Source organism: Ixodes scapularis, unplaced genomic scaffold, assembly GCF_016920785.2.
Source record: "Ixodes scapularis isolate PalLabHiFi unplaced genomic scaffold, ASM1692078v2 PGA_scaffold9__187_contigs__length_104089568, whole genome shotgun sequence".
Lineage (NCBI taxonomy): Eukaryota > Metazoa > Arthropoda > Arachnida > Ixodida > Ixodidae > Ixodes > Ixodes scapularis.
The window spans coordinates 5475268-5500624 of record NW_024609884.1 but is presented as its reverse complement, the minus strand read 5'-3'; the positions used below and the strand labels follow the sequence as shown (position 1 = coordinate 5500624).

General features: G+C 43.1%; 1 protein-coding gene across 9 annotated transcripts in view; it reads right to left on the bottom strand.

Annotated features, from left to right (window-relative positions):
• The window catches only part of LOC8026867 (maestro heat-like repeat-containing protein family member 1), a 45632-nt gene extending 20286 nt beyond the window's left edge, over nt 1–25346 (bottom strand). Inside the window, exons 1-26 of one of the 9 annotated variants that reach the window (XM_040499378.2) lie at nt 25140–25346; nt 24045–24130; nt 22911–23056; nt 21905–22036; nt 21547–21709; nt 19882–19980; nt 17889–18040; nt 17603–17743; nt 17224–17316; nt 17029–17107; nt 14963–15085; nt 14795–14868; nt 13177–13296; nt 9607–9711; nt 9062–9203; nt 8759–8941; nt 7534–7700; nt 7053–7172; nt 6777–6896; nt 6351–6503; nt 6073–6275; nt 5623–5860; nt 4011–4115; nt 3781–3916; nt 3558–3667; nt 883–1035 (exon numbers count right to left, since the gene is read on the bottom strand). In XM_040499378.2, coding sequence (XP_040355312.1) covers nt 883–1035; nt 3558–3667; nt 3781–3916; nt 4011–4115; nt 5623–5860; nt 6073–6275; nt 6351–6503; nt 6777–6896; nt 7053–7172; nt 7534–7700; nt 8759–8941; nt 9062–9203; nt 9607–9711; nt 13177–13296; nt 14795–14868; nt 14963–15085; nt 17029–17107; nt 17224–17316; nt 17603–17743; nt 17889–18040; nt 19882–19980; nt 21547–21709; nt 21905–22036; nt 22911–23056; nt 24045–24087 — 3300 coding nt within the window. In that variant the 5' untranslated portion in view covers nt 24088–24130; nt 25140–25346. Of the gene's footprint in view, nt 1–882; nt 1036–3557; nt 3668–3780; nt 3917–4010; nt 4116–5622; nt 5861–6072; nt 6276–6350; nt 6504–6776; nt 6897–7052; nt 7173–7533; nt 7701–8758; nt 9204–9606; nt 9712–13176; nt 13297–14794; nt 14869–14962; nt 15086–17028; nt 17108–17223; nt 17317–17602; nt 17744–17888; nt 18041–19881; nt 19981–21546; nt 21710–21904; nt 22037–22910; nt 23057–24044; nt 24131–24728; nt 24840–25139 lie in introns of those variants that run through there. The other 8 variants (XM_029994224.3, XM_040499379.2, XM_040499374.2 and 5 more) reach the window with 8 other exon arrangements.
• Nucleotides 25347–25357: the final 11 nt, after the last annotated feature.

Below are 25357 nucleotides of genomic sequence, written 5' to 3'. Positions count from 1 at the left end.
ATGCCTTCCAGTTTTTCGCATTTCGGACTAGAGCTGTAACGTGAAATCGACACTCAAGACCGTAAATGCTTTGACAAATCAAGAGATAATGAAGCTTCCAGGGACTGCAGGTGTAGCGAAAGGTCAAACCAAGCATTACAGGTTATACAGTGGAATCTCATTAAATCCAACTCAAGGGGGACCAAAAATGTGTTTGAATAATGCCGAGTGCAAATTATAGGTAGTCTTTTTAATGATGGGACTTGTACGGGACCTGCATGTAAGGTTGAATTATCTGCGAGTTTGAAATAAGAGAGTTTGTATTGTCGAGATTCCACTGTACTGTCTGCCCGAATTTTCCATCATGCAGTGCTTCACAAAATTTGGAATGAGACCTCCTGACCTGGTTGATCTCCATCAATAGGCAGACATGACTCTACTACAAAAGATGTTTGAGAAGATAGCTTCTACCATTCTTCTTCTTCGTTTAGAGATCCTTACAGTCAACCTCCATCATATACCTCATGGCATCGCGACCACAACCTAAGAATAGATTCTTTATTAGCAAGATCGAACCAATAAATTAAAAATTGCTCCACTCTCTCACGCACTTAAAGATTGTAATTCCTTCCCTGAAACAACTGCACTTGAAACTAACCACGATAAATTCAGTTTTTTTTTCTAAGGCACACCTTAACATATGTTTGTGACTAATCAAAATATTTAATTGGTTACATTTACTGTTTATTTATTGTTTACTTGTGTTCTTATGTATTATGCAAAATGTGTATTTCGTTAATAATTATCCAAACTGTTATTCGGCAACTCTCATTGTAAAACACTTCATTTGAAGTGCCTCTGAGGAACAATAAACCAAACTGAACTAAACCTGAAGAGACTCACCTCGGCGCGCAGTTCCCCTCCTCTCAGCTTTATAACCCCGGTGAGGACGACGCTTGCCCCTGCTGAACTCTGTGAGATCGGGTCCGTCAGCCCCAGCATCAAGCTAGTCGTCAGCGAAAGGAGCTGGATGGACTGTACCTTCTGGGCAATAATCTGCAATGCACATAGCACAGTATAACCTCATTACAGCAGATCTGATTACAACAGACATTCGGTTATAAGTAGAGCCGGTATTTCCGGGACAAAATTAGTGCTGAAATCGGGACAAAATAGGGACAGAAAATGGCAAAACATTGGGACGCTTTCCAGGACAATGTACGCCTCTGTATGTGCAGTGTTTATTAGCGTTGAAATGATTCTTCTTTTTTTATTATAACACATTCTATACTCTCGTGCCTTGAAGGAAGTGGTCAGGAACATCTCAAGTGTTTGTTTGCTTAGGCTGTGCCTTGTCTTTGTTAACAAATTCTTAGTCGGAGAATGATCACTCCACTTCCACGGAGACAAGCGGCAAAAACCTGAGGGCTCGTTTGGCATCCAAGTCATAAACGCAATTTGGGGTTTTTAGTGAACGCACAGTCAAACCCGTCTATAATGAGCAGTAGGAAACGCTACGAACAGTTCGATATAGAAAAAACCATTTACAATGAACTTCGCTCGTTGGAAGGAGAGAGCTTCTCTTTCGCTCTCATCTCTTCGCTTACACCTTCTTACAAAATGCTGGAAAGTTGGTTTTTTTTGAAGGAGTGCAGAGTTTCTTCTTTTAGCTTATCTCCCCTTCTGAATCACTTCTCTTCGTAAGCAACCGCTTTGGGATGAAGTTTTTTTTTTTTTTTTTCTGTGCGTGCATGCAGTGTTTTTTTTTTAGCTTTCTCTCCTTCTGAATCGCTTCTCTTTGTCAATTTTGTTCGTGGCAGGAGCTTTTGCGATTTTCTTTCTTTCATAGATTTTTTTTTTGGGGGGAAGGGACAGGCTAGAAGACGATTTTTTGCACATTTTTGGAAGCCTTGCCGGGGGGTGGGGGGGGAGCGTTTGATATAGCCAATATGTTGTTCTTCATAAAAAAGTACTTTTTACATGCATTTTTATTTAAATTTTCTGCGAGTTCGATATCGACAATAATTCGCTGTACGTGGGTTCGTTCTAAATGGGTTTCACTGTACCCACTCTATGTCAGGGTTTTTCTCATGCGACTTACGAAGTTTGTCTTTTGCACAGCTGCCCAACAACAACGTGCCAACAAGAGAGGCCGTGGAAACGGCAACACATGGCCGGAATCCATCACAGATCAATTGGAGCGCACGTGGCTCTTTCTGGTGCAGATGCTGAGTTAAGGCGACTCGTTGGCAGCAACCATTAGAAGCATGTGCGGCACCATCAATCGGTGGCATAGTATATCCAGCGCTTTAGAAGGAGGGAAGGCAGCCGGCTCATATGCGGTTTGAACGCTGTTGGAGCCGTTGGCGAAAGAAGGCCACGCTGGCTCCTTGCCGATACAAAAATATTATCAATGGGTGAAAGGCACATTGTATACAGGCACTTCAGTTAAGTAACTGGACACTTAATGGAAAATCGGGACAACATTGAATCTTTCAGGACATTCAACGTAAAATCAGGGCAATTTAGGAGAACAGAGTTGATGAAAACCGACTGGGAATTGCTTGATAGATGTATATTGGTCACTGTTATTGGGACGCTTTTCAAAATCGGGACATGTCCCGGAAATCCCAGCTCTAGTTGTAACATACCGATTTGTGAAGTTTGGTTGGTCTTCCTATCTATGCCATTGAGCCAACTTCACTTATTACAAATTTTGTTATAACATACGTTCGGATATAATGGACTATATTAGGAAGTATGTAAGTAGTCCACCATTTCATTATAGTGGACTCTTCCACAGCAGTAATTATTTTGGACATTACGCAGCATTGGTTCGGTAGTGGTGGAAACAATTTTGCCAACTGCCGTCATTGCGCTTGGTGCCTCATAAGCCTTTCAAAGCATGCAGTGATGACAATCATCAGTACAGCTCAACAAATTATAACTACCCTCTTTTAAAGTTCAAAACTTTTAATAAACCAGTTCTTTCCTAATGATCCATTCTCATTATTAGTTTAATTCATACTGCTGGTCCTTGTTCAGAACTGTTGCAGGAATGGTATATAAATGACACAGCAGAAACAAATCCATGGTTAAATTTCGTCAGTGTCACTGGTTAGAACAGACTCCAGTCATAACCCACGTCAAAGTCTGTAGTAAGAGTATCTGCATTCTGCCTACTCCTTTTACAACAGACCAAAATCTTCATCACTATCAAGGTTCGTTGTAATGAGTTTATACAGTACTACATTTAGGCTCCTAATGATACTGGGCAAAGGTATTTTATAGTACCGCAATATTCTGACAAATCTAAGCACAAGGTAGTCCCGGTTCCATGGCCACAATACAAATGAGATGAGGAACCAACAATGTACCAAACATTGATTTTAATATTAAACTATATGTCACATCATTTGAGGAGGGCCAAGCATTACACAGTTATATTGCAATAGCAAAAAGTACAGCCTATATTTGAAGGGCCAACTTTGGACGAGTTGGTGGAAGCTGACCTTGTGGCGAGCATTTATTGCCTAATTATAGAATTCTGGCCGATTTTCTAGCGAGACTGAACTCACCTTAGCCAACCCCTGAGTTACAGAGTAGAGAGAATCAGGGTCCGGTCTCTGAATGATTGGCTGGAGCTCTTCGACCAGGTGAATGTCTGAGTCGTCCTTGGAAGACAGACCTAGCGGTTGAAAAGAGGGAGCAATGGAACATTATGTACAGGGACAGCCCAGGAGGAATGCAAAAACCACCGCCAGATCTGGTCACAAAGAGCACGCTCGGAAGCAGACTTACTCTGGCTCTTGTTGTTGATTTCCAAGGAGAACTGAACACACTTGAGCGCCGTGTTGCGTATAGAAAGGCTCGGGTCGGTGCAGCGAGGAACAAGCAGTCCCAGGACAAAGCCGAAGCAGCTGAAGATCTGGAACACCTGGAAGCCAGGCCCAGGGCGCACAGAGTGAGCCCCGCCATCTGGCAAAACAGGTCCCGAGACAGAGCCCAGGTGCCGTCCCAGAAAGACTTACCCCAGTTTCAATGTGGTCGCAGTAGAACGACATGAGCTTCCAGATTGAATTGAGACATCTCTCCCTCTCAAACTCCTGTTTTGATGTGAGCCAAGGGATCAGCACCTACGGTCATTTCAAAGGTGCCAAATTTAACATTCCGTCAGAATCCAAGTTAGAAGCTTTGTTCCCATTTCCCTAATACTACAGCTTCCAAATGACGACCCCCCCCCCCCCCCCCCCGCCCCCCTCAAATTTCGTTTTGTCCGATGAAGAACAAGGGAAGGCCAGATATTATTAAGAAAGCATGTAGATCATTAAATTATTTTTGCAGCAAATAAGTATTTTGTGGTTACAAAACAAAAATCTAAATTTAAAAAAAGTTATTCAAGAAAAAAAAAAGGATTATCACAGAAAAGTGATAAAAATGTTTTCAAAGAAAATGAGATTTACTGCAGGAGATTAAAAAACAAAAACTGTTCTTCTCAAGAGAAATGGGATTACTGCCTTCGCCTCCTGATAAACAAAAAACTAAAACAAGTCGGTCGACGAGTTAAAGTTACGAAATTTCACAATTTTCTGTTGAGAATGCATTAGGTACAGTGTTACTGTGTAGCTGATATACCTTCTTAAAGGGAAGCTGAAGCAGTTTTCAAATTCTAAAAAGCTGTTAGAGTTTAGATGTAGGCACCTAAAAAAAAAAGAATGTATTTTTTTTAATTTTAAATAGGAACGACGTAATTGCAAATTAATATTTCGCCACAGTTCCACCCCCTGCTGCCTGCCAAGCACCGGAGGAGAGAGGAAGAAGAAACCCTAGCGAAGGTGACGTCCCTGGAGGTGTCAGGTGACCCCTGCTCACCTTCGAGCTGGCTCAGCAATACTATGGAGCCTGCAACGCGTCTCCGACTGGTGTGTTTACCGCGTCCAAGGAAGTGATCCCTCAATTTCCTTCCGCCTGGTGACATCACAGATGTGTCATACTGTCGCCGGTCGCGATCCTGGCGCTGTCCCAACAGCTGTGGTGGATGTGGCAGACGCTTGTTCTGCTGCAGGTCGCTCTCCAGTGTGGCAGTCCACGAACGCTTCAGCAGCCAGGAGGTGGGACAGCGACACTCCCATTTCCTCGTGCTTTTTTCCAGAATTTCCAAGGCCAACCGTTAGGATGGCGAAATCGGACAGCCCGCACTCGGGCATTTGCGAGGTCATTTGTTGCTTTTTGGGGATGATGCATGGGCGGACGCTAAACACACCAGTCGGAAACGCGCACCGTAGTGATACCGACAAACACGTCCCATTGCCTTTGACAGGTAGAAGGCAGCAGAGAGGCTTGCTGCATTGCCTGCGAGGATCGCTGCCAGTTTTTCCATACCTAAGCAGTTTATGCTAAATCTGGTTCAATTTCAGTACAATACACAGGAAAAAAAATAACTATAAAAGGCCATTCCTTAGTTTTTCTCTTAGTGCTTCAACTTCCCTTTAAGAGAAAAAAAATACAAAACAAAATTGAAGCTTAGATCATGGAATGTCAGCACTCCTATTCCCATCAGAAAAATTCTTCCAGATGAAACTGGCTTTGTCCCGGTGCATGCATAAATGTTCAGGTGCCCATTTGACAAAACAAAGCACCAACCTTGATCATGAGCTGGAAGTTATCTGGGGACCTGTCTTTGAACAACAACTGTGCCAGGAACTGGTCCAGAGCACTGAGACTAAGAATAACTAGCTCGGGGTAGTCCTTCAGCTCGTCGCCATTGATTGCCTCGTCATACAACAAGCTGGGGTTCTTCGATGGCAGCGAGTATACGCGCGAGACAGCGGTTTCGACCAGCACGACTCTTTCGCTTGGCGGAAGGACGGGCTCCAATTTGCTGAATGTATGAGTCAAGGAAACACAAGCTAAACCAAAGAAATAAGTAAGTAAAACAGTATTTGTGTTTCTAATTTAAAACTAATTCTCCTTTTTCTTTCCCTACCAAGAGTACTATTAAAGCTTTGGTTCTAACCAAACCAACAGTTGGAGTCATGGCCGATGAAGTTTGGCTCAGGGCAAAATGGCCAGCATGCGCACATGAAAGGATACACGAGGCTGGCCAGTGCCTGAAGCACAAGGGCCCGTGTGGTTGTCGTGACGATAGTGGGGTTCTCAGCCTTGAGCATGACACGCATCTGGGTCACCAGTTCCCCCCGAGAGTGGAATGTGTAAGCCTCCTGCAACCGGTCTGGATGAACCGCGTCAGCAATCATCCGAACTGTGTGGAGCATTGCTTGCCGAACCGAAGGGTCCTGAAATGTGCAGTGCATGTCAAGCACAACAGGTTCGGGCCTTTCTTTCAATCGGGGGGAAAAAAGGGAAATCACCTTGGATGCCTGGTAGAACTTTGCAGCGCTCCTGAGGATTGGCGTCTCCACCCTTGTCGTCAGTATCGACGCCGGGGCTTGCAGTGAAACGTGACCGTAGCTCAGGACAACGGTTGCCAGGAGCTTCTCGTGGTAATTATCGCCCGTAAAATCCTTGAAAGAAGTGCATAGTGACATTCAGATGTCAAATGACGTGCAGCTTAACTAATGCCCTTATCACCTTGTTTAAATTCCGTAAAGATCAAAACACTGTTAATGCTCAGCCTTCCCAGCAACTAACAAGAATGAAATGGGTGTGAAAATGCCTTTCAGGTGAAATTTTCTTTGGTGTCAAGTACAGACAAGCCAGCTAGACAGTTTATTACAAACTTCATTGCAATAAACTGACAGTGTCAAGTGCCAAATGAAACTAGTTTGAATGATTACCTTGAGGAAACTAAGAAGCCCAGAGTTCTTCCTGAGGTCATCCTTGGCCACTTGCTCAAGCTTGACCAGGACAGCATCCAAATGTGACGTTCCGCAGTAGCCAACTGCAACTGCACACCCCTGATAGCAATGAATGAAAAGAGCAGATTAGTCACATAAACAGGCAACTAGTTGTGATGTCCTCAACAAAAGACACACACACATGAAATTGGTTAACAGACAGTTTGTATGAAAGGCACAACCAAAAGGCAGCCACGATTTTAAGCCCCCACTTGCCTCTCTTTCCTCCGGATGAGTGTGGTTTACATGCTCAAAGATCTTGTCGAGAGCACCATTGACAAACTGCTTGTTTGCAACTTTCTTCATCACGACACCGAGCAACTGCAACAATGTGCACTGCAAAAGCATCAAAAAGAGCGCATGAGACAACTGCAACTCAATTTCACAAAGTGCATTAAGAGAAACGGAGAGTGAGCAGACCATGTGGAAAAACAGCACAAAGACGTCGTATGCTACAAAGTCTTCTCGAGAGGCATGAAAAATTAGCATGAATTTCTTGAGACATTTTCAACAATCTATTCTGAAAATCTCGAGGCCGAATTTCCCAAACATTCACCTCGTAAAAGTAGGGAATTGCAAGCTTTTAGACAGAATGAAACATGTTCTGGTCCCAATAAAATTTAACTTCTGACCGGAAAAAAAAAAAAAAAAAAAAAAAAAAAAAAAAGGGTTGCTGGCAGCCAGCACCTATGCGCACCTTGTCCTCGGGGTAGGCGTTGTAGAGTGGAAGCTGCGCTTGCATCGCACCACCCACGGAAATGGTCCAGTCCTCCTTGTCCACCTCCTGGAAGCACTTGTGAGCCAGCTCAAGGATCTGCTCCTTCCATGACTCCCTTTCCAAGGACTCGGGGTCGTCGAGGGCACCTACGCAGAAGGCATCCAATGCGCTCTACAATAGCCTCCCAAAAGTTTTTATAGTCCACTCTTAACGCCGAATTCCCAAACCTCACTTGAACTGAGGCGCCCGTCCACTTCTTCAAGGAAGGCGCGAAGGCTGGTGCTGGGGCCAATCGCGACGACGGATAGGCGGCCTAGGCTGCTTATCCGTTCTCGCGATTGGCCCCCCAGCGCCGGCCCTTGCACCTTCCTTGAGAAGGAGGAGGGGTGCCTCAATTCGAGTGAGGTTTGTGAATTTGGCAGTTAAGCGCGCCATTAGGTAGGGAGCACAAAGAGCACTCGAAAGAGCTTAGAATTTCGTGTGTTGAAAAATTAAACCCTTCAATGTGGATTCGCATGACCAATAGCATACAGGCAAAAGGACTGCATTTGTCAGGTTAAAAGCACAAATAATCTGACAGGGATTTTGAGAGGGAGTGCCACTTTCACCTGCCTCATGAAACTGACTCATAACAAATTTTGTGACATTTAAAAAGTGGCTTTAAGGAACACATTTGTTTTTTTGTTTTTTTTTTCATCTTTGCACGCTTAATGTTTGGTATTGACTTTCCCCTTATGAAATGTATTCCACTAGAAATACCTTTGAGAAAGAAACTAAAGTGAACTGAAAAGCTCTTTTTACACTGGCTTGCTGTTCCAACAGATTTTTACCTTTCAAATTACATTACCTTTCTCATGAATACAAAGGTGGTGGAAAATGCATTACAGCACTTTATTCCAGAATTTAAATGTTGCCTGCACCAACCAAAGCTTCAACAATTTTGTGACACTATTTGACAAACAAAAACAAAATATGCAGGAACTTCCCCAAAATTACCTAGGCAGAATGCAAAAGAGGCATAACGAAAGTTAAAAGAGCCCACACATGTTACCACAGAAACTCAAACTAAAACCAAAATAACCCTCTTCATCTTAGTTTCTGAAGTTGTTTCTCAAGAGCAACACAGGACTTCTTGGCATACTGAAGCAAGCCGAAGTGCTAAATACTTTCATTATTTACAAAAGAAAAGGAGAAGGTTCCTTGCCTTCAAGCCTTAAGGCCATCTGGGGCAGAACCGTGTCCCAGAGTGCAACTATGTCCCTGTGCACCAGGGAAGGAATGCAACGCAGCAAGCGCAAGATGTGCACACCCCGGTTTCGGTGGGCAAATGGGTCTCCCAACATCACAAACAGGCGAGCAAGGAGAGCCTGCGGCCTGGGCACTCCAGCTTGTGCAAGAAGAAACAATGAAAAGCATGTTTTTTTTTTCTTCGTACAGTCATCAAACTCAAGAATGCAGCAATGTTTAGTTTGAGCTGAGAGAATGGACTTTTGTAGAGCCTGCTTACGATTCTTTTGATAGTCAATTTCTACAGCAGTCGACTGTTCACGCTTCTTGGAGGCAAAATTAGCAAGGCACTTGCAAAGCGTGCCTACAGCAGGGGTCAGGTCTTCTGACAACAGGTACTCAAACAGAGAAGGCCACAAAATCTGTAATGCGAACGCTCCGTCAGCGCAAAAAGCAAGAATCCACAACCATCGAGACTTAAGTACAAAACGAGCGTGTTGGTAACAATAATTAAACATGAGACTTAAGTACAAAACGAGCGTGTTGCTAACAATAATTAAACATGAAACATCCCGCATTTCCACAGCTCCAAGCGATTAGATGTCACCCTCACGAGATCGTCCTTCACTCGCTTGCCTCTACATCCTCTCCCATCACCTTTCCCCCTTTCCAGTGTGGCCTCTTTCACCCTCCCCTTCTTAACCTATATAGGCAAACTTCGGGTCAATAAAGGTTGTTGCTAGTTGGAAGTCTTTGTTGTCTGTCCCCCCTTTCTATGTATCTTCCTCATGTTTAACATTGAGACTTGCTTCGTATGTACCATACCTTTTCAATGTTGTCAATGGTGGTTGTCAGAAGCTGGAGGACATTTTCGCACATCGTTCGCAGTGCTTCGTTGCTCACATAATCAAAATCCATGGGACGTTTCGTCTATGCCAAACAGAAATGGGTGAGGAACTTGATAGAGCAGCTTTGTCCAATCATCAAATCTTACAATGCCTATTAGCTGGTAGTGATGCAAAACTATCGATAGCAATATCGATACTATCCATAGTGTAAGCCAAGTCTAACTATCGATAGTAAAAAAAACTATTGATAGTACTCGTATTGATAGTTGACTATTGTAAAACTATCGATAGTATACTATCAATTGTGACTATCGTGAAACTATTGATAGCCGACAATCGTAAAGCTATCAGTAGTATTTTATTGGGTGACGAAGGACCTCAAGAGTCCGTCTAGAAAATGTGCAGCTCAGAGAAAAATGCAATAGCAATTAGGGACTTCCGGATAATTACTCAGGAACAATCAAAAGCCTATTGAAAAACTATCCGAAAATGGTAGAAATTCTTTCTAGAAACTATTGACAATAAACAATGAAGAAACTATCGATTGTATACTATAGAAAAACTGTGAATAAAAGATATTGATAGTGAAACATTGATTATTTCCTTTACAAGCTGTCATAGTTTTTCTTCGGGTTTTAAGATTGTTTTTCAGGAGTTTGCACTTTGTTTTAAAGCGATAGCTTTACATGCGACACTTTACACAGATTTCGAGCTTGTGAGCTATTATCGCCGCTATAGAAAAAACCTTCTCTTCCCTCTTGGTGCAAAGAGAAGGAAAAAGAAACCCTGCTTTCTCCCCTCTTGGTGAGAGGAGAGGGAAGGAGAAACCCTTCTTCTCTTGGCACGAGGAGAGGGAAGTCGGGTCGGCCGCAGAGAGAGAAGAGAGGGTACCCTGGGCATCCCGCCAGTAACAACACAACGAAGGGAGAGTCTTCCTGTCGTCTGCTTGAAAGACTTGTTTTCAAACATTAATTGCGTTACGCGAAATTTCACTCTGGCAGTATCCAGTACCAATGCGTAATGTTGGATGGTCTTAGAAACTTCCACCGCGCTTACCCACTTACTTCACGAATCACTGGTGGCGGTCGTCAGTGGCATCCATGACGGCTATGCACACCCATCCTCGGGTATGCGACGGCACCATTCCACCCGCATTGCGCGACCGTGCTACAGCTATTGCTTTCATTTTTTTTCATAGACAGAATTTAATAAGGAAAATGAAAATATATTTGTCTCACCTGATAAGTAAACTATGCATCCCATCATGGGATCATGAGTCATGACTGTACCCAAGTGAAAAGGTAAGTGTGGCATTTCATTCAACCAAACAGGTTACGAGCACGAAAGGAAACAATACTGCCTTTTAAATTCACAAGTTTCTCTTTTTTTTTTTTTTTTTTTCACTGTAATAACGCATTTTTGCCAACATTGTCTTACTTGGATCATAGGAATTTTTTTCTTTTATCTTTTAATTTTTATCCAATTAACTATTATGTTCTCAAATGTGCTGTAATTGAAGAATAGAAAAAAAAAGTGCATCGGTAACTATCCATGTTGGTTTGGTATGAGCTTTTTATCTGGCAATGTTTCGTTTGAAGTATCCACAGCCAAATTTGTTACATTTATCGCCTAAAACGACTTCCTTACACATTATGTGACGAGGCCTATATTATGAAGTTGTATTTTATATTAACAGGCATCTACAAGGCATCATTATCAAAATCTGTGAAAATAGAAGCAAAGAATAAGTGACAATATATTAAGGCGAACAAGCCTAGCCATTTTGTCAACAGCCTTCCCCATTTTCGGGAATTAGCTTCAAATGGTCATCAGTTGAAAAAAAAAAGAAAAACGTTATAATCCCCAGCAGAGTGCCCCATTTTCACCTGTTAATGGTCAAGACTATGGAAGGTAACATGTGACAATTGAATAATAAAAGAAACAAAAGCGTGAAACAAACCAGTGAAAAACCCTGATGCTAAATATCTTTCAGCGGGTATATGAAACTGCGAAACTTAACATCAAACCCGAGGAATATACAAATAATGTGGACAGGAAAAGTAGCAAAATGCCATTTCTGTTTTATGTCAATTATTTTAAGCAGTGTCTAGTGTTACGACCGATGGAACCCGAAACAAAAATTAAAGTTACGATGTAGCTTTACCCCAAGGTTTCTATTTACGTCCGACGTAACCCAATATGAAAATTAAAGCCAAGTCCCGAGGAACTCGAAAGAAAAACTAAAGTGACGTAACTTTACCCCAAGGTTTCGGTTTACGTGCCATGGAACTCGAAAGAAAAATGAAAGTTACGTTGGATGGAAATAAAAATTAAAGTTATGTCCTCTGTAACCTATGCAACCTTATTGAATGTTACGCCTTACGGCCGATGCATGACAAACAAAAAAATATTGTGAATTATTGCTACATTAAGTTTGATGCAGCATTCGTTAGTTGGTTGAAATCGCGACTTCATCTGTACCTCCAAGTTTGTTAATGGGGCTGGAGTGTGTTCCTTGTGTATCAAGGCTGCTGAGGCAGGGGACGTGACTTTGCTTTTCATATTGGGTTACATATTGGGTACTTGAAATCTTGGGGTAAAGTTACATCAGACGGACGCAACTTTAATTTGTTTTCAAGTTCTGTCGGACGGACGTAAAGCTAGACACTGCATTAATTTTATGAGAATGCAAATTTATGTTTAGTTGCCATTCTATTTCATATTTTGCCCAAAGTCCTGCATTCTTTGCCCATACATATCTGTCGTCATTTCCTTTTTGGGCTGTGCTTTCACTCTTGTAACACTCCAAAGTTTTCTGAAAGTGGACTTTCGATAGGATCTATACTGAACCGAGGGTCAGCTATCGATAGTACTATTGGCAGTAAACTATCAATAGTTTATCGATAGTACTAACGATAGTCAATTATCAATAGTACTAATGATAGTCAACTATCGATAGTACTATCAATAGCAATGTTTTTAATAATCAAAGAAAAAATCGTAAGGGTGCAGGCGAGCTGGTGAATATTAACCATGTTGAATTAACCCGAGACTGGGGTAGAGAAGAAACATCAAAACGCAGAAGGGACAGAAAATAGTGATGGCATAGCATAGGGGTTAAGGTAAAATAGCGATGGCATAGCATAGGGTGTCCGCTTTATACGCAAGTGGACGCACGTTCGATCCGCGGTGGGCCTACTTTTTAAATGGAGACGTCGTCCTGTCTATTTTCAGTCCCTCCTACGTTTTGATGTTTCTTCTCTACCCCAGTCTCAGGTTAATTCAACATGGTTAATGTTTTTAATAGTTTTGCATCATTATCAGTTGGTCAACATTATGCCAAATGACTTGAGAACACAGTATGTCTGTATGTACCATTAAATTAGACATGGCCCAATGAGTGCAACAAGAGCAGGAAAATATCATTCTCGTGCCTCATGCAAACTGTGGGCTTCCCTTCAAACATCCTGTGCTTTGCAGTACCTCTTCCCTATGCAAAAGAATTAAAACAGGGAATGCGAAATCGCTAGATGTTCCAAGAACTCACTGTGTCATCTGGAAGGGCGCACTGACGAATGAGAAACTCAATCATGGAGTGACCTCCCTCCATTTCAAGGTAGCCATGATGTGCAAGTGCCACAATAACTTGAGCCAACACCTTCTTGACCTGCACAAGTTAGCACAGAGAAGGAACAAAAATTAGGCGTCTAGCAGAATAGGGAAAAAAGTGCACTACACTGATCAAGACTCCACAAAAAACAGCATCTGTTTCACTACTACTTTCAGGGAACAGAAAAATTTCAGTGACTTCTAAGTACAGGAAGCATATTAATCGAGGGCAATTAATTAGCCTGCACGAAAACCCCATAGATAGCGCATGCAACATGTCGTTACAGCCGCTTAACAGCGAAACTGGAAGTGGAACATAAGAAAATGTGGTGCCGCGGTGCCAGGTCGTGCCAGCAGGTGGTGCAAGTGGTTTCTTAGGCTGCTGCTTGTGCATTTTCTTTAACAGTTGTTTAACGGTAGTTTTGATGATTTTTCAGCCAAGAGAAAAATAGGAAAACCTTCAATTGCATGTCTGCACCATGTCATGCTTCATACATATTCTACCTGCATTCTCAATATTAAAGAGACAAAGTTTTCGTGTGCCATTGGGACGTCACCACAAATTTTCTGCGACACATCCAGAGCCTTAAGTCACTACTGGCTGGTTAGGGGTTTTTTTCCTCTCACTTCCAGCACCTCCGCCGAAGTCCATGACTCCAGTGTGGCAATATTTCTTGTCCAGCCCTACCAAGCCTGACTGATCACTTATTGCCAAAGCATAATCATACCTCGACTGGTCTTGTTAAGAAAAATTTGAGCGCATAATACGCCGCAGCCCGGCGAGAGCTGCCAAGGCCTCGGCGTCGCCGCGTGCCAACATTGCGAGATGCTGCAAGAGGCGCCAACAACGAAGCCGACACAAGGTAGGCGGCGCTGCAGGGGCAATGCTTGCGACAATGCTTGTCAGGGCGTCTCTCAAACACCCGTCCTCCAGCACGAACTCGCCTGTGCTCTCACGTCGCGTTTACATTCGAGGCTCACGAGATGCCGAAGCGTTATAGAAAGGTAAAAAGAAATAAAATGGATACTGCTTTTCATTCTCCAAAATTTGTCCCCTCGAAAGCTCGGCAGTCGATTGTAGAGCAAACGATTGCTGGCATCCTAGGTTGCTAGTTCGAACCTGGCTCGACAGACAGAACTATTTGCTTCATATGAACTCGGCGGTGGCGGCTGGGAGCTGTCACGCATATGATGACGTCACCGGGAGTTTCCGTGCAGGAGACCCACGCATTTTCCCTGGAAGGTTTCCACTAATAGCTGTCGTTGTAAAACTGCCAACAGCACGTCTTGTGATGTGACCTTCCGTTTGCAGGGAAAAGTTGCCAAGGAGGAAAGAATAATCTCGTACCCCAAAAGCCAACATGTATAAACAGAATTTTGTTCCTCACTGACTTATGCCTATATCAGCTGCCCTATTATTTTAAAAGTAAGACAAAATGTATTCACTCCTTCGTTTCAGTTCTTGAAGTAAAAAGCAGCAAATGGGATGGCTATCTTTTGGAGGCGAGTTATCTCGTGATATTCGGGCAAAACAACTGTTAGATTTTTCAGCTTACTTTATTGCTCTGGTCGTTGAAAACTGAATGAAGACCCTGTGTTATGTTTCGCATTCTGTCATCCAGACTCATGTCTGAAAAAGAAAAGTTTTTGCACCAAATTCCACTTGAAGTAAAAATGAGTGGAGGAAAGTCACCTAAAAAACATTAGATGAAAACATCACCTACTCCTCCCACCTGCAGAATTGATGATGTGCTTCAGCACCGTGAGAGCCCCAATTCTTGCTTTCTCATTGCTGTTTTCAACTTTCATTAACAGAAAAGCAATCAGCTTGTCGGGAAACATGGGGGCTTGATTGGAAGGAACAAAAAGAATGCGCAGGATAAATTCCTTTTCTCGGATAAATTCTGTTACACCAAAGTAAGGGTAGGGTAATATGGCTTCAACAAATATGAAACAATAAGCCCAACTGTTATAAGCATTTGTACAATACTGAATTCAATGATTTACATCAAACAGCTCTTTTTACACCTTTAACATTCCTTGTGCTGTTCAGAGCTTCACATAGCACACTCATTGTTCAATGGATGCTTCCAGGTAATATGTTCTTGACAAAAGCATATGCCAACACTTTACACACATGCACATAAGTAGAGCCCTGCATATCCGCGGATTATCCGTGGATATCTGCATTAAACTGGCGGATGCGGATAAAAATGAATCAGATTTGGCAGATCACGAATCGGATATGGATGCCAGGCGCTGCGGATGTGGATCGGATGCGGATATCCACAGGTCTGGGTCCACATTTTTGCCGAGACAACCATAAATGTGTGCGACCGCTCAGTGTAGAGTGAGTAAGTGAGTGATACTATGAAGTTCATCATCGAATGTATTGTGGGAGCAAATTACTCTCTTAGATAAAAGGTGTCAATCGGGGAGAAAATTGTTCTTTATGTCAAGAAAGACTTGATTTTCACCAGATTGCTTTAAAACGTTCTATCTCGCCAAAAATGCCGTCCCTAGAAAAAGTAAAGAATGCAGGAGCATCAGTCGTCCTAAGAAAGCGTGTTTTTGTTTGGTAGGAAAAGGGTGGAAAACATTCTTTGGGCAAAGAAAACCCAAAATGCACAAGCCACAAGAAAGTAGAAAAAGCCTGCAAGTGGCTTCTTCGCCTACAAGTAGATCGAGGAGAATGAATTCGATTCTCTGGAGTGGTGGAACTTGCGCCAGCACGAGTGTCCACATCTCATTCTTGTAGCGTAGTTCGTGCATGCCAACCCTGCATAAAGTTCACCAGTGGAGAGAGACTCCTCATAGAGGGTATTAATTTAAGAGAGGCGAACTAATCTGAATCTGTCCATGTTGACAATATTCTGTTTCTTCTCAGCAACCTCGACAAGTGAAACGTTGACTGTGTGCGAGTTTTCTTTTTCTCGGCAGTTGGCGCCGAGTTGTTTTTAAGTATATGGTTTCGAGCCTGCGGTTGAGGGCTAGTGTTTAAAACTGAAACCAATAGGTGCTGCCATTAATATTGTGACACTTTCCCAGTGGTTTACTCGTGCCTTTCTAAACATACAGAAGTACTTTGCTGCAATGAGTGAGCGCCTTTGCTTTCCCACTTATTTATTGCTTTGCCTAAATAAAATGATACAATGCTATTAGTCCGTCCTTTGCTAATTTTCATGTATATAAAATAGGAGTGCTTGAGCAAAGCAAAAAGGAAAATAAATATTAAAATTTCCTTTCTTTCGAGCGCATCTTCTAGATAGAATGTCCGCGTCACAAACTCCCAAGACGATATCATAACTGCGATCATCTTTCTAGCGATGCAAAGTGCCTCTGGAAGGATGATTCTGTGAATATGATAAAACATAATACAATAAAATGACTTTCACCGTATTCTGACACAAAGAGTTCTTTGTACAAAGGTAAGTAGACAGCTTATAGGATACCATCCAGATGCTTTTTTTAAATTTTTATTCATGCTTGATATTTTATGATGCAAAATGAATGCGCAGATTGAGGGTCGGATGCAGTTACGAATTTTGCACAGCTGTTCGCATGCGGATACAATTATTAAAGAACATTGCGGATGCAGTTCAGATGCGGATACCAAGTCTGCAGATGCGGATCGGATACAGATGATTAACTTGTTATCCGTGCAGGGCTCTACCCATAAGGTCAAGATGGGAACGATTCTTTTCATGAAATAAACAAACATGCGACACAAATCAATCTCTACAGTGCAACTACAAACTATATTCCTGGCAAAGCAAAAGAGAAGCATTACCTAGAACAGTGAAACAACGCAGAGACTCATTGTGATTGCGAACACTCATAGGCTCAGAGTAATCGGGAGGATTGCACACCTGGACAGAGAAAAAAGAAAACGCAACTAGTCAGATGCTAAATACAGCAGTTCCAGAAGACTAACTAAACATACACACACATACTAAACATTTGGAGAAGCAATTAGATGGCAAACCTGGGCAAAGATGGCATTGACGAGGCCCTCAAGATACTGTTCTAACGATGAACACTTGTTTTCAGTAGCAGCTTCTAGGATCAGACACAAGCCCTGCAAGTGGATGTCAACGATCAAAGACCGCTCCAACAAAGCCCAGTCCACACAGGTCCATCAAGGTGACGTCCCTCAGCAGCCGACATAAACGCAATCTGACGGAGCCACTCTGCTCATCACTTGACGAAAGCATTCGGAAACTTTTCAGGACTCCACCACAAAGTGTTATCATCATCATCATATTTGGGTGGAAGGCGACCAGTGAACCCCACTTGATGGAGCTGCAGGAATGGGGCTTAAAAATTGCATGTTTGCCATTGAGAGAAGGGCCAACGATTGTCACCTTGCTGATGGGATAGCAATCCTGATGTTTCCGGTATAAGGCAACGGTGGAAGTCACCAGCTTAGGCAGCTGTTCCTCAAGCTTTGCTTTGCTTAGCAGCTGTGCCATGCAGCCGAGTGTGACCGCAGACTCCGCCCTGACCTTCAAGACAAAGCGTTTGATGGGACTTTGTTAAACGGTTTGATAAACACAAGATGCGTCCCTTGATTCAACGATCCCAAAAACAAGAAATGGCGATCATGCGTGCATCATGTTATGAAACGAATGACGCTGTGAGAATAAATACCTTCGTTTCCCTGGCCTGCAGCCAGTTATTGAGAAGAAAATCGGAGGCACTGGCCACTTCACTCGCAAAACTTGCTTTCTGCACTGAAGGATCAGGAGCCTTCTCGATGTTGACGAGGTAGTCGAGGATAGCCTCCGAAAATCTGCCCAGCGCTGAAAATGAAAAACGCATTGAGAGAATGACTATATAGTGTTCTTTGCACAAGAATCCAAGGGGGAATCCAAATTGGCAATGTGGTACACATCTTCATATCATCAATGGTAACTGGAAGCGTATGGATTGCAAAAATCTGAGGCCTGCCCCAACTAATCCGATCCAAATTCTTTAAAAATTAATTTTCAACAAAGTTCAATATACTGCAGTAACATTTTTTGCAATGAACGGAGAGCAATAAATTGATCAAGGTGCAGGTGAGGTGGTGAAAGTCATTCTAAAACTTGAAATGAGGTACCACATCCAATTCCCCAGCATCAGGTGTCAAGACATCTTAACTAGTGTAAATAAATTTATTACAAAACAAATTAAAAAGAATACTGGCCTACCTTCATAGCACTGCAATTATGACAGGCGATTGCTAAGAGTAGCTTGAAGCTCATTGACATACGAGTTTCAAGCGACTGACAAATCTTGCAACAAATCCAAATAGCATTGACAAGTATACTTGTCAATGCTATCTGCTGGCTAGCAGATGCTCAAGCGTATTGGCTCTTACCTTTCAGCCTTGCAAGCCACCTGGGCCCGTTTGCTCGAAGCTGGTTAACTTTAACTGCAGTTAAGAGTTCACCTACCTTCCCTACAAGGTAACTACAAGTACCTAGCCAAGTTGACGAGGGCTGGATGAGCGATAGCTCCGTGTTTTATCAGGGGGTGGTAGCTGGTGGCACCTACTGGTTGTAGCGAATATAAGTGGCTTCTGTGGAAAAAGTTCCCAAAAAGGGTGGACACAAAAACGCGCACTATCGGGTTTTCACGACGCAGCGCGGCATACATTTGAGCTTAAAAAACATTTTTTGTTGCTTGTGGTACAGATATTGAGTAAGGTAAAACTAAATTAACCCTTGTTCGGAAAATTTCTAAATACTTGGCTGTTTGAATTAAGACAATACTCCTTGAACTTTTTTTCCAAGTTTGAAAGAGGACGACGAAGTTCAGTCCTGGAAACAATAAGGAAGAAGTGAGCAGTGAAAGGCGGGCGGTACACAGGCAGCATGGTTGGCCAGCATGTAAGGACTGTATATAACACCATCATAAATTAAAATACCTGTTTATTTGGCTCCAGTGAAAATAGACCTATTGGTAAATTACCCAAGCATCGAGGAGAACGCTGGAAGTATAATTCTATGATCCGCGCGCGCTGGCCTTTCCCTTATAGAAGAATTGAAGTAAATAATCATAATAAGGCTTTGACGAACGCGCGTGCAAGGCAAAATTTGTTTTAGGCTTTTTGCTTTAGAACAGTTACTACTGCAGACGCCAGAACGTGCAGTGCGTGTGACTACAGTTGTAACATGCTCCTTGGAGCTTGGGACGTTGTCTGTTTTTGTGTGCTATCAATACCCGGCCGACTGAGTCGAGGCAATCCACTTTCCGAAGACGTTGCCATGCCGACAGTTATCGCGTTCATTTAGGCTTTAGGAATGGCCAGAATAGAAAGACTATCTAAAAAATGTGGCGAGGTCATTGCTCATGCTTTGCGATTCAAGTGAGGTAAGGCAAAGCGAAAGCCTCCTGAACCATTCACTACTGACTAACGCGCTTGATATTGCAGCTGCAGCGACACATTAGTTCCAAAGCGAGCGGCGCTCACTCACCGAGGCACCGCCATTTTTCCCCACCGTCCTTACTCTGCCGGTCACGTGACTTAAAATTCTCCCCTCGTAGGGAAACGCGGTTAACTTCTAACCGCGGTTAGAGTTAACCAGCTTCGAGCAAATGGGCCCAGGGGTAACATAACTTTGTAAATAAAGATTATTATTAGCATTATTATACTTACCAAATGCCATGGCCCACTTCAGTTGTTCCGCACGTGCAGCCCCCAACATTGGGAGCATGGTCCCAAGCAAGGCTTTCAAGAAGGGCATTATGCCAAAGGCTGCGAAAAAACAAATCCCCACTAGTGTGAAAGACCAAAGGAACTACCACTGCATTACAGATGCGTGCAGATATTGTGAGGAGCGGTCAAATTTAAATTTCAACGTAAATGGTGCGCGAAATAACCATGCCTATAGGGGGGGAGGGCACTCTTGTCGTGCGATGCTCTGGAAGTCGTACGTCATTGAAAACAGTTGACATGCTAGCGTGAAATTCAGTAGATGAGAGACATGAGCAAAGAAGTGGCTCATCCAAGTGTGGAACAATGTGTTATTAATAAAGATCTTTTCAAGGAAGGAAACATGTGCAGCAAAGCGAGGAATTGCTGTCGTCGGATATAAGAATTTACAAAGTAAGGCTTTTAAAGAGCGTCAAAAACAAAGCACAACCCCAGCACCCAAGAGCTCCGTCTGCCCCTTATAGCACAATGCTCGGTCACATGCTGCTGCTTGCACGATGACGACAACATAGAAAATGAAGTGAACTGTTTTCCCTCATTCTCCATAAGGCCTGGACCTGTACTTTCATCTCTTTCGGCATATAAAGAAGTGTTTAGGAGGGAAAAACTTCACCAGCAATGAGGAAGTCAATAGGTGTGTTCACAAATGGTTGTGCCTGCAGCCAGAAGTTTTTGTACACAGACTCAAGAAGCTACCGAACCAATGATACCAATGCACTGCAAAGGAGGGAGGGGGGTTACATTTAAAAATTAAAAAGTGGTGTGATTTAAATCAGAGATCCATTAATTTTTTTTTGTACTGATCAAATTATAATTTAAATTTGAACACCTCTCCTGTATGACAAGTAGAAAGTCTGTCTTCCATGTCCCTCTTTCGTTATGTTAAAGATGCATAATCACCAAAATAAAATCATAGCATGCCAGCATGCGCGTTGGCCCATCGAAATTGTTAAACAGCTCAACCGTACTTGAAAAGAAGGGACTTTTAAAACAATTAATATGAAGCTCTAAAGGCACAATGTTTAGTAAATTATAAAATTATAGCTGGTGGGTGAGATAGTAGAGAAGGAAATGTATTTAGAACGGTCAATGTCACAGTCCTCATGAACAATTTTATGCAACATTTTGCAACAAAATCTGAATGCAGGCATTTCAACTTTCTCAAGGATGTAGTAATCCTAGTGGCCATAACTTTGGTAACGGACGGCAGCATGGATCACCCTATCTCAAGCTCCTGCCGCCCACCTTAATTCTACTCCCAGTTCACCTCATTTGCTCCTCTCAAATTATACCTTACGAGAGTTTTTTCACACTCCTCTCGACCTCAATGACCAAACTTCTAAATTCTTCTTTGTGACCCCCTTCATAATTCATTCTCCCTTCTTCAATAGGAAACCTGAGCACCTTCACACATTTTGTTTCTATACGACATATCAAGTTATCAAATTTTCATGATATTCTCGAACAGATTAACTGCAAGATTATTTTCGCAACTATCAGGAATGAGAACAGTTTCAAGATTTTGCCTCACTGACCATGCACATTTTGAGGATAATGCAAAAAAAGGAAAGTTACAGAAAGGAGAGAGGTACAAGAGAAGGAACTCACGATTTGCAAGCGCAAGCCCCGCAAGTGTTTCCAGCACGAGGGGGTGGGGCATTGGGCCTGGCTGAAACTTGGCAGACATCAGCTCCATGGTCTCGTGCGGGTGCTGTCTGCCCAGGGCAATAACAATCCCGCACATCACGCGCTCCCTGTCGGTTCCAATGTCCTGTCGAAAAATCAAAGGGGCCTTACCCTCGCTGCTCGGATAAATCCCCATGAAATGCCTATACGGCATCATTTCATTCATCCCAACCTCGTAGATTTATACACTAAAGCATTTCCAGTGTTCCTACCTTCCCAGTTCTCAAAAGAATGGAAATTAAGAGTGAAACTGCAATTTTTTTTTTACTCCAGCACATACCTTGATTTGGGTCATCTCCTCTATTGTTGTCTTGCAGACATCCATGAGAAGAGTTTTATCAAGATTTTCGACAGAATTTTTGCAAACCTCGTGCATCACCGAGAAAAGCAAGAGCTTGTGTGATGAAGATAGCTGCAATAAAATGGAGATGTCATCTACTTGCATTTTAGGGACATGTCAAAAAGGCTGGGTTCAAAGTGACTTTGTAATCTGTGAAAGAGTTTAAAATATTTATTTCTTCATACCAACACGGTTTAGTAAGCTTGCACAGGTCTCAAATCTGAGAACCTCATTGTACTGAACATAACTGTTGGTTGTCTGTTAGCACACTTTAAAACACTGGCCATCACAGAAAAAATTAAAGCACCTATAGACGGTGACAGGTTCAGAGTTCAGGGGAAGCTCCTCCCACCTGTTTCCACTTCAGCAGAGCGAACGCTGCAGAGGAGGCGACCTCCTCTCAGGCACTTGCTTTACTAAAGTGGAAAGAGATGGGAGGAGCTTCCCTTGAACTCTTAACCTGTCACCAACTATCAGGGGTGGATTTATGGGTCAGGCCTGGGGGGGGGGGGGGGGGGGGGTGCGGTAGGCATTTGGCTGGCGAGGGGGGGCGGGGAGGGGGATTCTGCTGAGATCTGACGTTACGGTTGAAACGTTGCACAGATCTATTTTGTTGATCCAATATTTGCTGTCTCCAAAACCTTAACATTTTGACTGGTGTATGTCAATGATTTTATTGAAACAAAGTTGACCTTGGGGAGCTTAGGGAGGGGGCGGGGGGGGGGGGGGAAGTCACCCCCCCCCCCCCCTGAATTTGCTTCTTCCGACTATAGGTAATGATCAGCACCAAATGTAACGTCAAAAGCAGAGCTTATTTTCTTCATTCCATACAGAGATACATTAGGAAGTCAGTGCAACATATCTGATATTACAATAGATATTACATGCACATTGTATTGCTCTAGTAAAGGGCTGTTGCACTTAAGCAAGGAAGCAAAGGACTAACCTTAGGCTCCTTGCAGACATATCTGTGGCAGCAGCTAAGAACAAGGTTAGGCTGGTGGTTGCCAATAACTTGCAGTGAATGAACAACAGCCCGGCACACATTCTCTTGCTTGTCACCGAGGGTTTCTATGAGGGCTGTTACAATGCCTGCAAGCCACAGTACATTAATTTATGGCAAGAATGGATGCTCAAAAGTCAAGCAAAAGATGCCACTGTAATCAAACCCTCCCTCAAAACTGGAAATTTCGGAGGCAGCAGTCTTTTCAAAACTGGTAAGACACGCATACATTTGCAAGTATATCTATTTATAGGATCTACAGTCTTCGCCAAAATTTTAGAGCCCATTGCACGCGTGGCCAGAGCAAGCCCATTCCTGTGCGGCAGCGCTGTTACCGTTGGCACTCACTGGCTGCAAGTTTTTTGAGAGTGAGGGGGAACTTCACTCTTGCGTTGCGCTCACTTTGATAATGCAAGAGTGAAGTTTCCCCTCACTCTAAAAGTCTCACATTTAGCGAGTGCCGATCGTAGCAGCGCCGCCGCAAAAAAAGCCAGCTCGCTCCGGCCACGCACGTGGCGGTCCCTAAACTTTTGGTAAAGACTGTACCTCAATGTTCCAGTGTCTGTAAAACTTATACCGTTCTGGAAGATTGCTAAAGCCGCAATGTATCAGCTTTCCGAAACAAATGATACCTGCGCAGAAAGCCAGATGAAATCTTTTTATTGTAGGCTATTCCAAACAATAAAATTAAAATGTGGTAAAAGCAGCTAAAGTGAAATGTAATGCTCAGGAGTGAGAATGCATGTCTTCAGGAAGATATGTTCTGTTGGGAAGCACTGGGACACTTAAAGGGAAATCGAAGCAGTTCTGTATTTGAGAAAATAGGGGACCAAAAACCACCAAAAATAGGGGTGGGTTATCTTTCGGGTGGGGGATCTCACGGGATATTACGGTAAATGCCTTGTCAGTCCCCTCTAGTACAGATTTGACCAACATACCCCTAGACATTTTTTTTTATTAGACAAGTTGTTTATGCCCGCAAATTTAGGAATTTAGTGTAAGTCTGGTTCTTGGATTGTAGCTCTCTTTAACCAAGTGATTCTGGAGAAAGTATGAAAAGAGGATGAATATACTTACCGTCCACCTGGCCTCCAGTTTGAAAGGGCATCTCCTCAGCCATTGCTGCACTTTTAGGCTTCACTCCGTCCAGTATCTACATCAGACTGAAAACAAAAGTACAATCTCCACTAAAATCAGTATCTGTGTCGAATGACAGTGCTATTTGTGGTTCAGAGAAAATTGGCAGTGTATCTACTCAACTGTAAATGTAAAACATAAAAAAAGAGTGAATGCCTGCTTAATACTGACCTTGAAATGCATTCAGCTAGCTTTAAAAATAAGACTTCCAACAACAATTTTGTTTCGTGAGTTTAAAATAAAATATGCAGCAAGATCACAAGATGTGTAGTATAGGTATGGGCGCCTGATAAACTAAAAAGCAAACAAAAATTAAACACTTGGAGTCGAAATTATTTTTCTTTTCATTTTAAACATGGGGTTGTACATTGATCTTTAAAAGTTTCTGAAGATTTCATATTTAGGATTAGGAATATTCACTCTTGTAGAAGCACATCATAGGATCGCACCCGACGCCGAGAAAGAAATATTTAGCTACGAACGAGATCGCAAATGAAACCACCGGAATCAAGACACAGAAACAAGCCGTTTTCTAATCTTTACGTGGGAACGCAGTGGCCCGATAGAGCGCCGCTCGGAAGGTGGGCGTGTAGTTTTTCAGGCTGCCTCGAGTGATCGACGTACCGGGCTCCATTCTGCGCAACGTCTGTACGCGTGACAAATATAACTCGGCCACCGTTTAGTTCGGTGCGGCGCAGCTGCCGATGACAGAAGGCCGGAGCAAAACAGGAACAACAAAATAACACTGGTCCGAAGTCCACGCGAGTGTACCAGACAAAACAAACGCGATAAGCAGTCGGCATGACACTTCCCCTCGGAAACGCAGTAGAGGGAAGGGTGGCCATTTCCTTCCTTTACATAGACGGACCCTCCGGACACGGTCAACACATCTCTAAACCCCGAAATATTCGCATATCTACCCGATGGCCGTTTGTTTACTCGAAAGCAGAGTGGCCGGAGGGCGGCCGGCTTAGTTCTCAATGGGTCCTACAAAAAAACTCGCGGCTCGGTGGAGCTTACGGGAATGTTACTTACGTAAAACGTGTCGGTATGCACACTCACGGAAGAACATCATTGACAGTCGTGGCGACAGGTTCCAAACTGGATGCGAAATTTCACTGTAAACAATCTTCACCCATACGATCGCGCGATACAACCCAATCAGCGGGAAATACCAACCAACGTTGGTACCAGTACCAACAGTACTTCTCGCAGGGTGATGATGATGCGCTGCGAACGAGAGTAGTGATTTG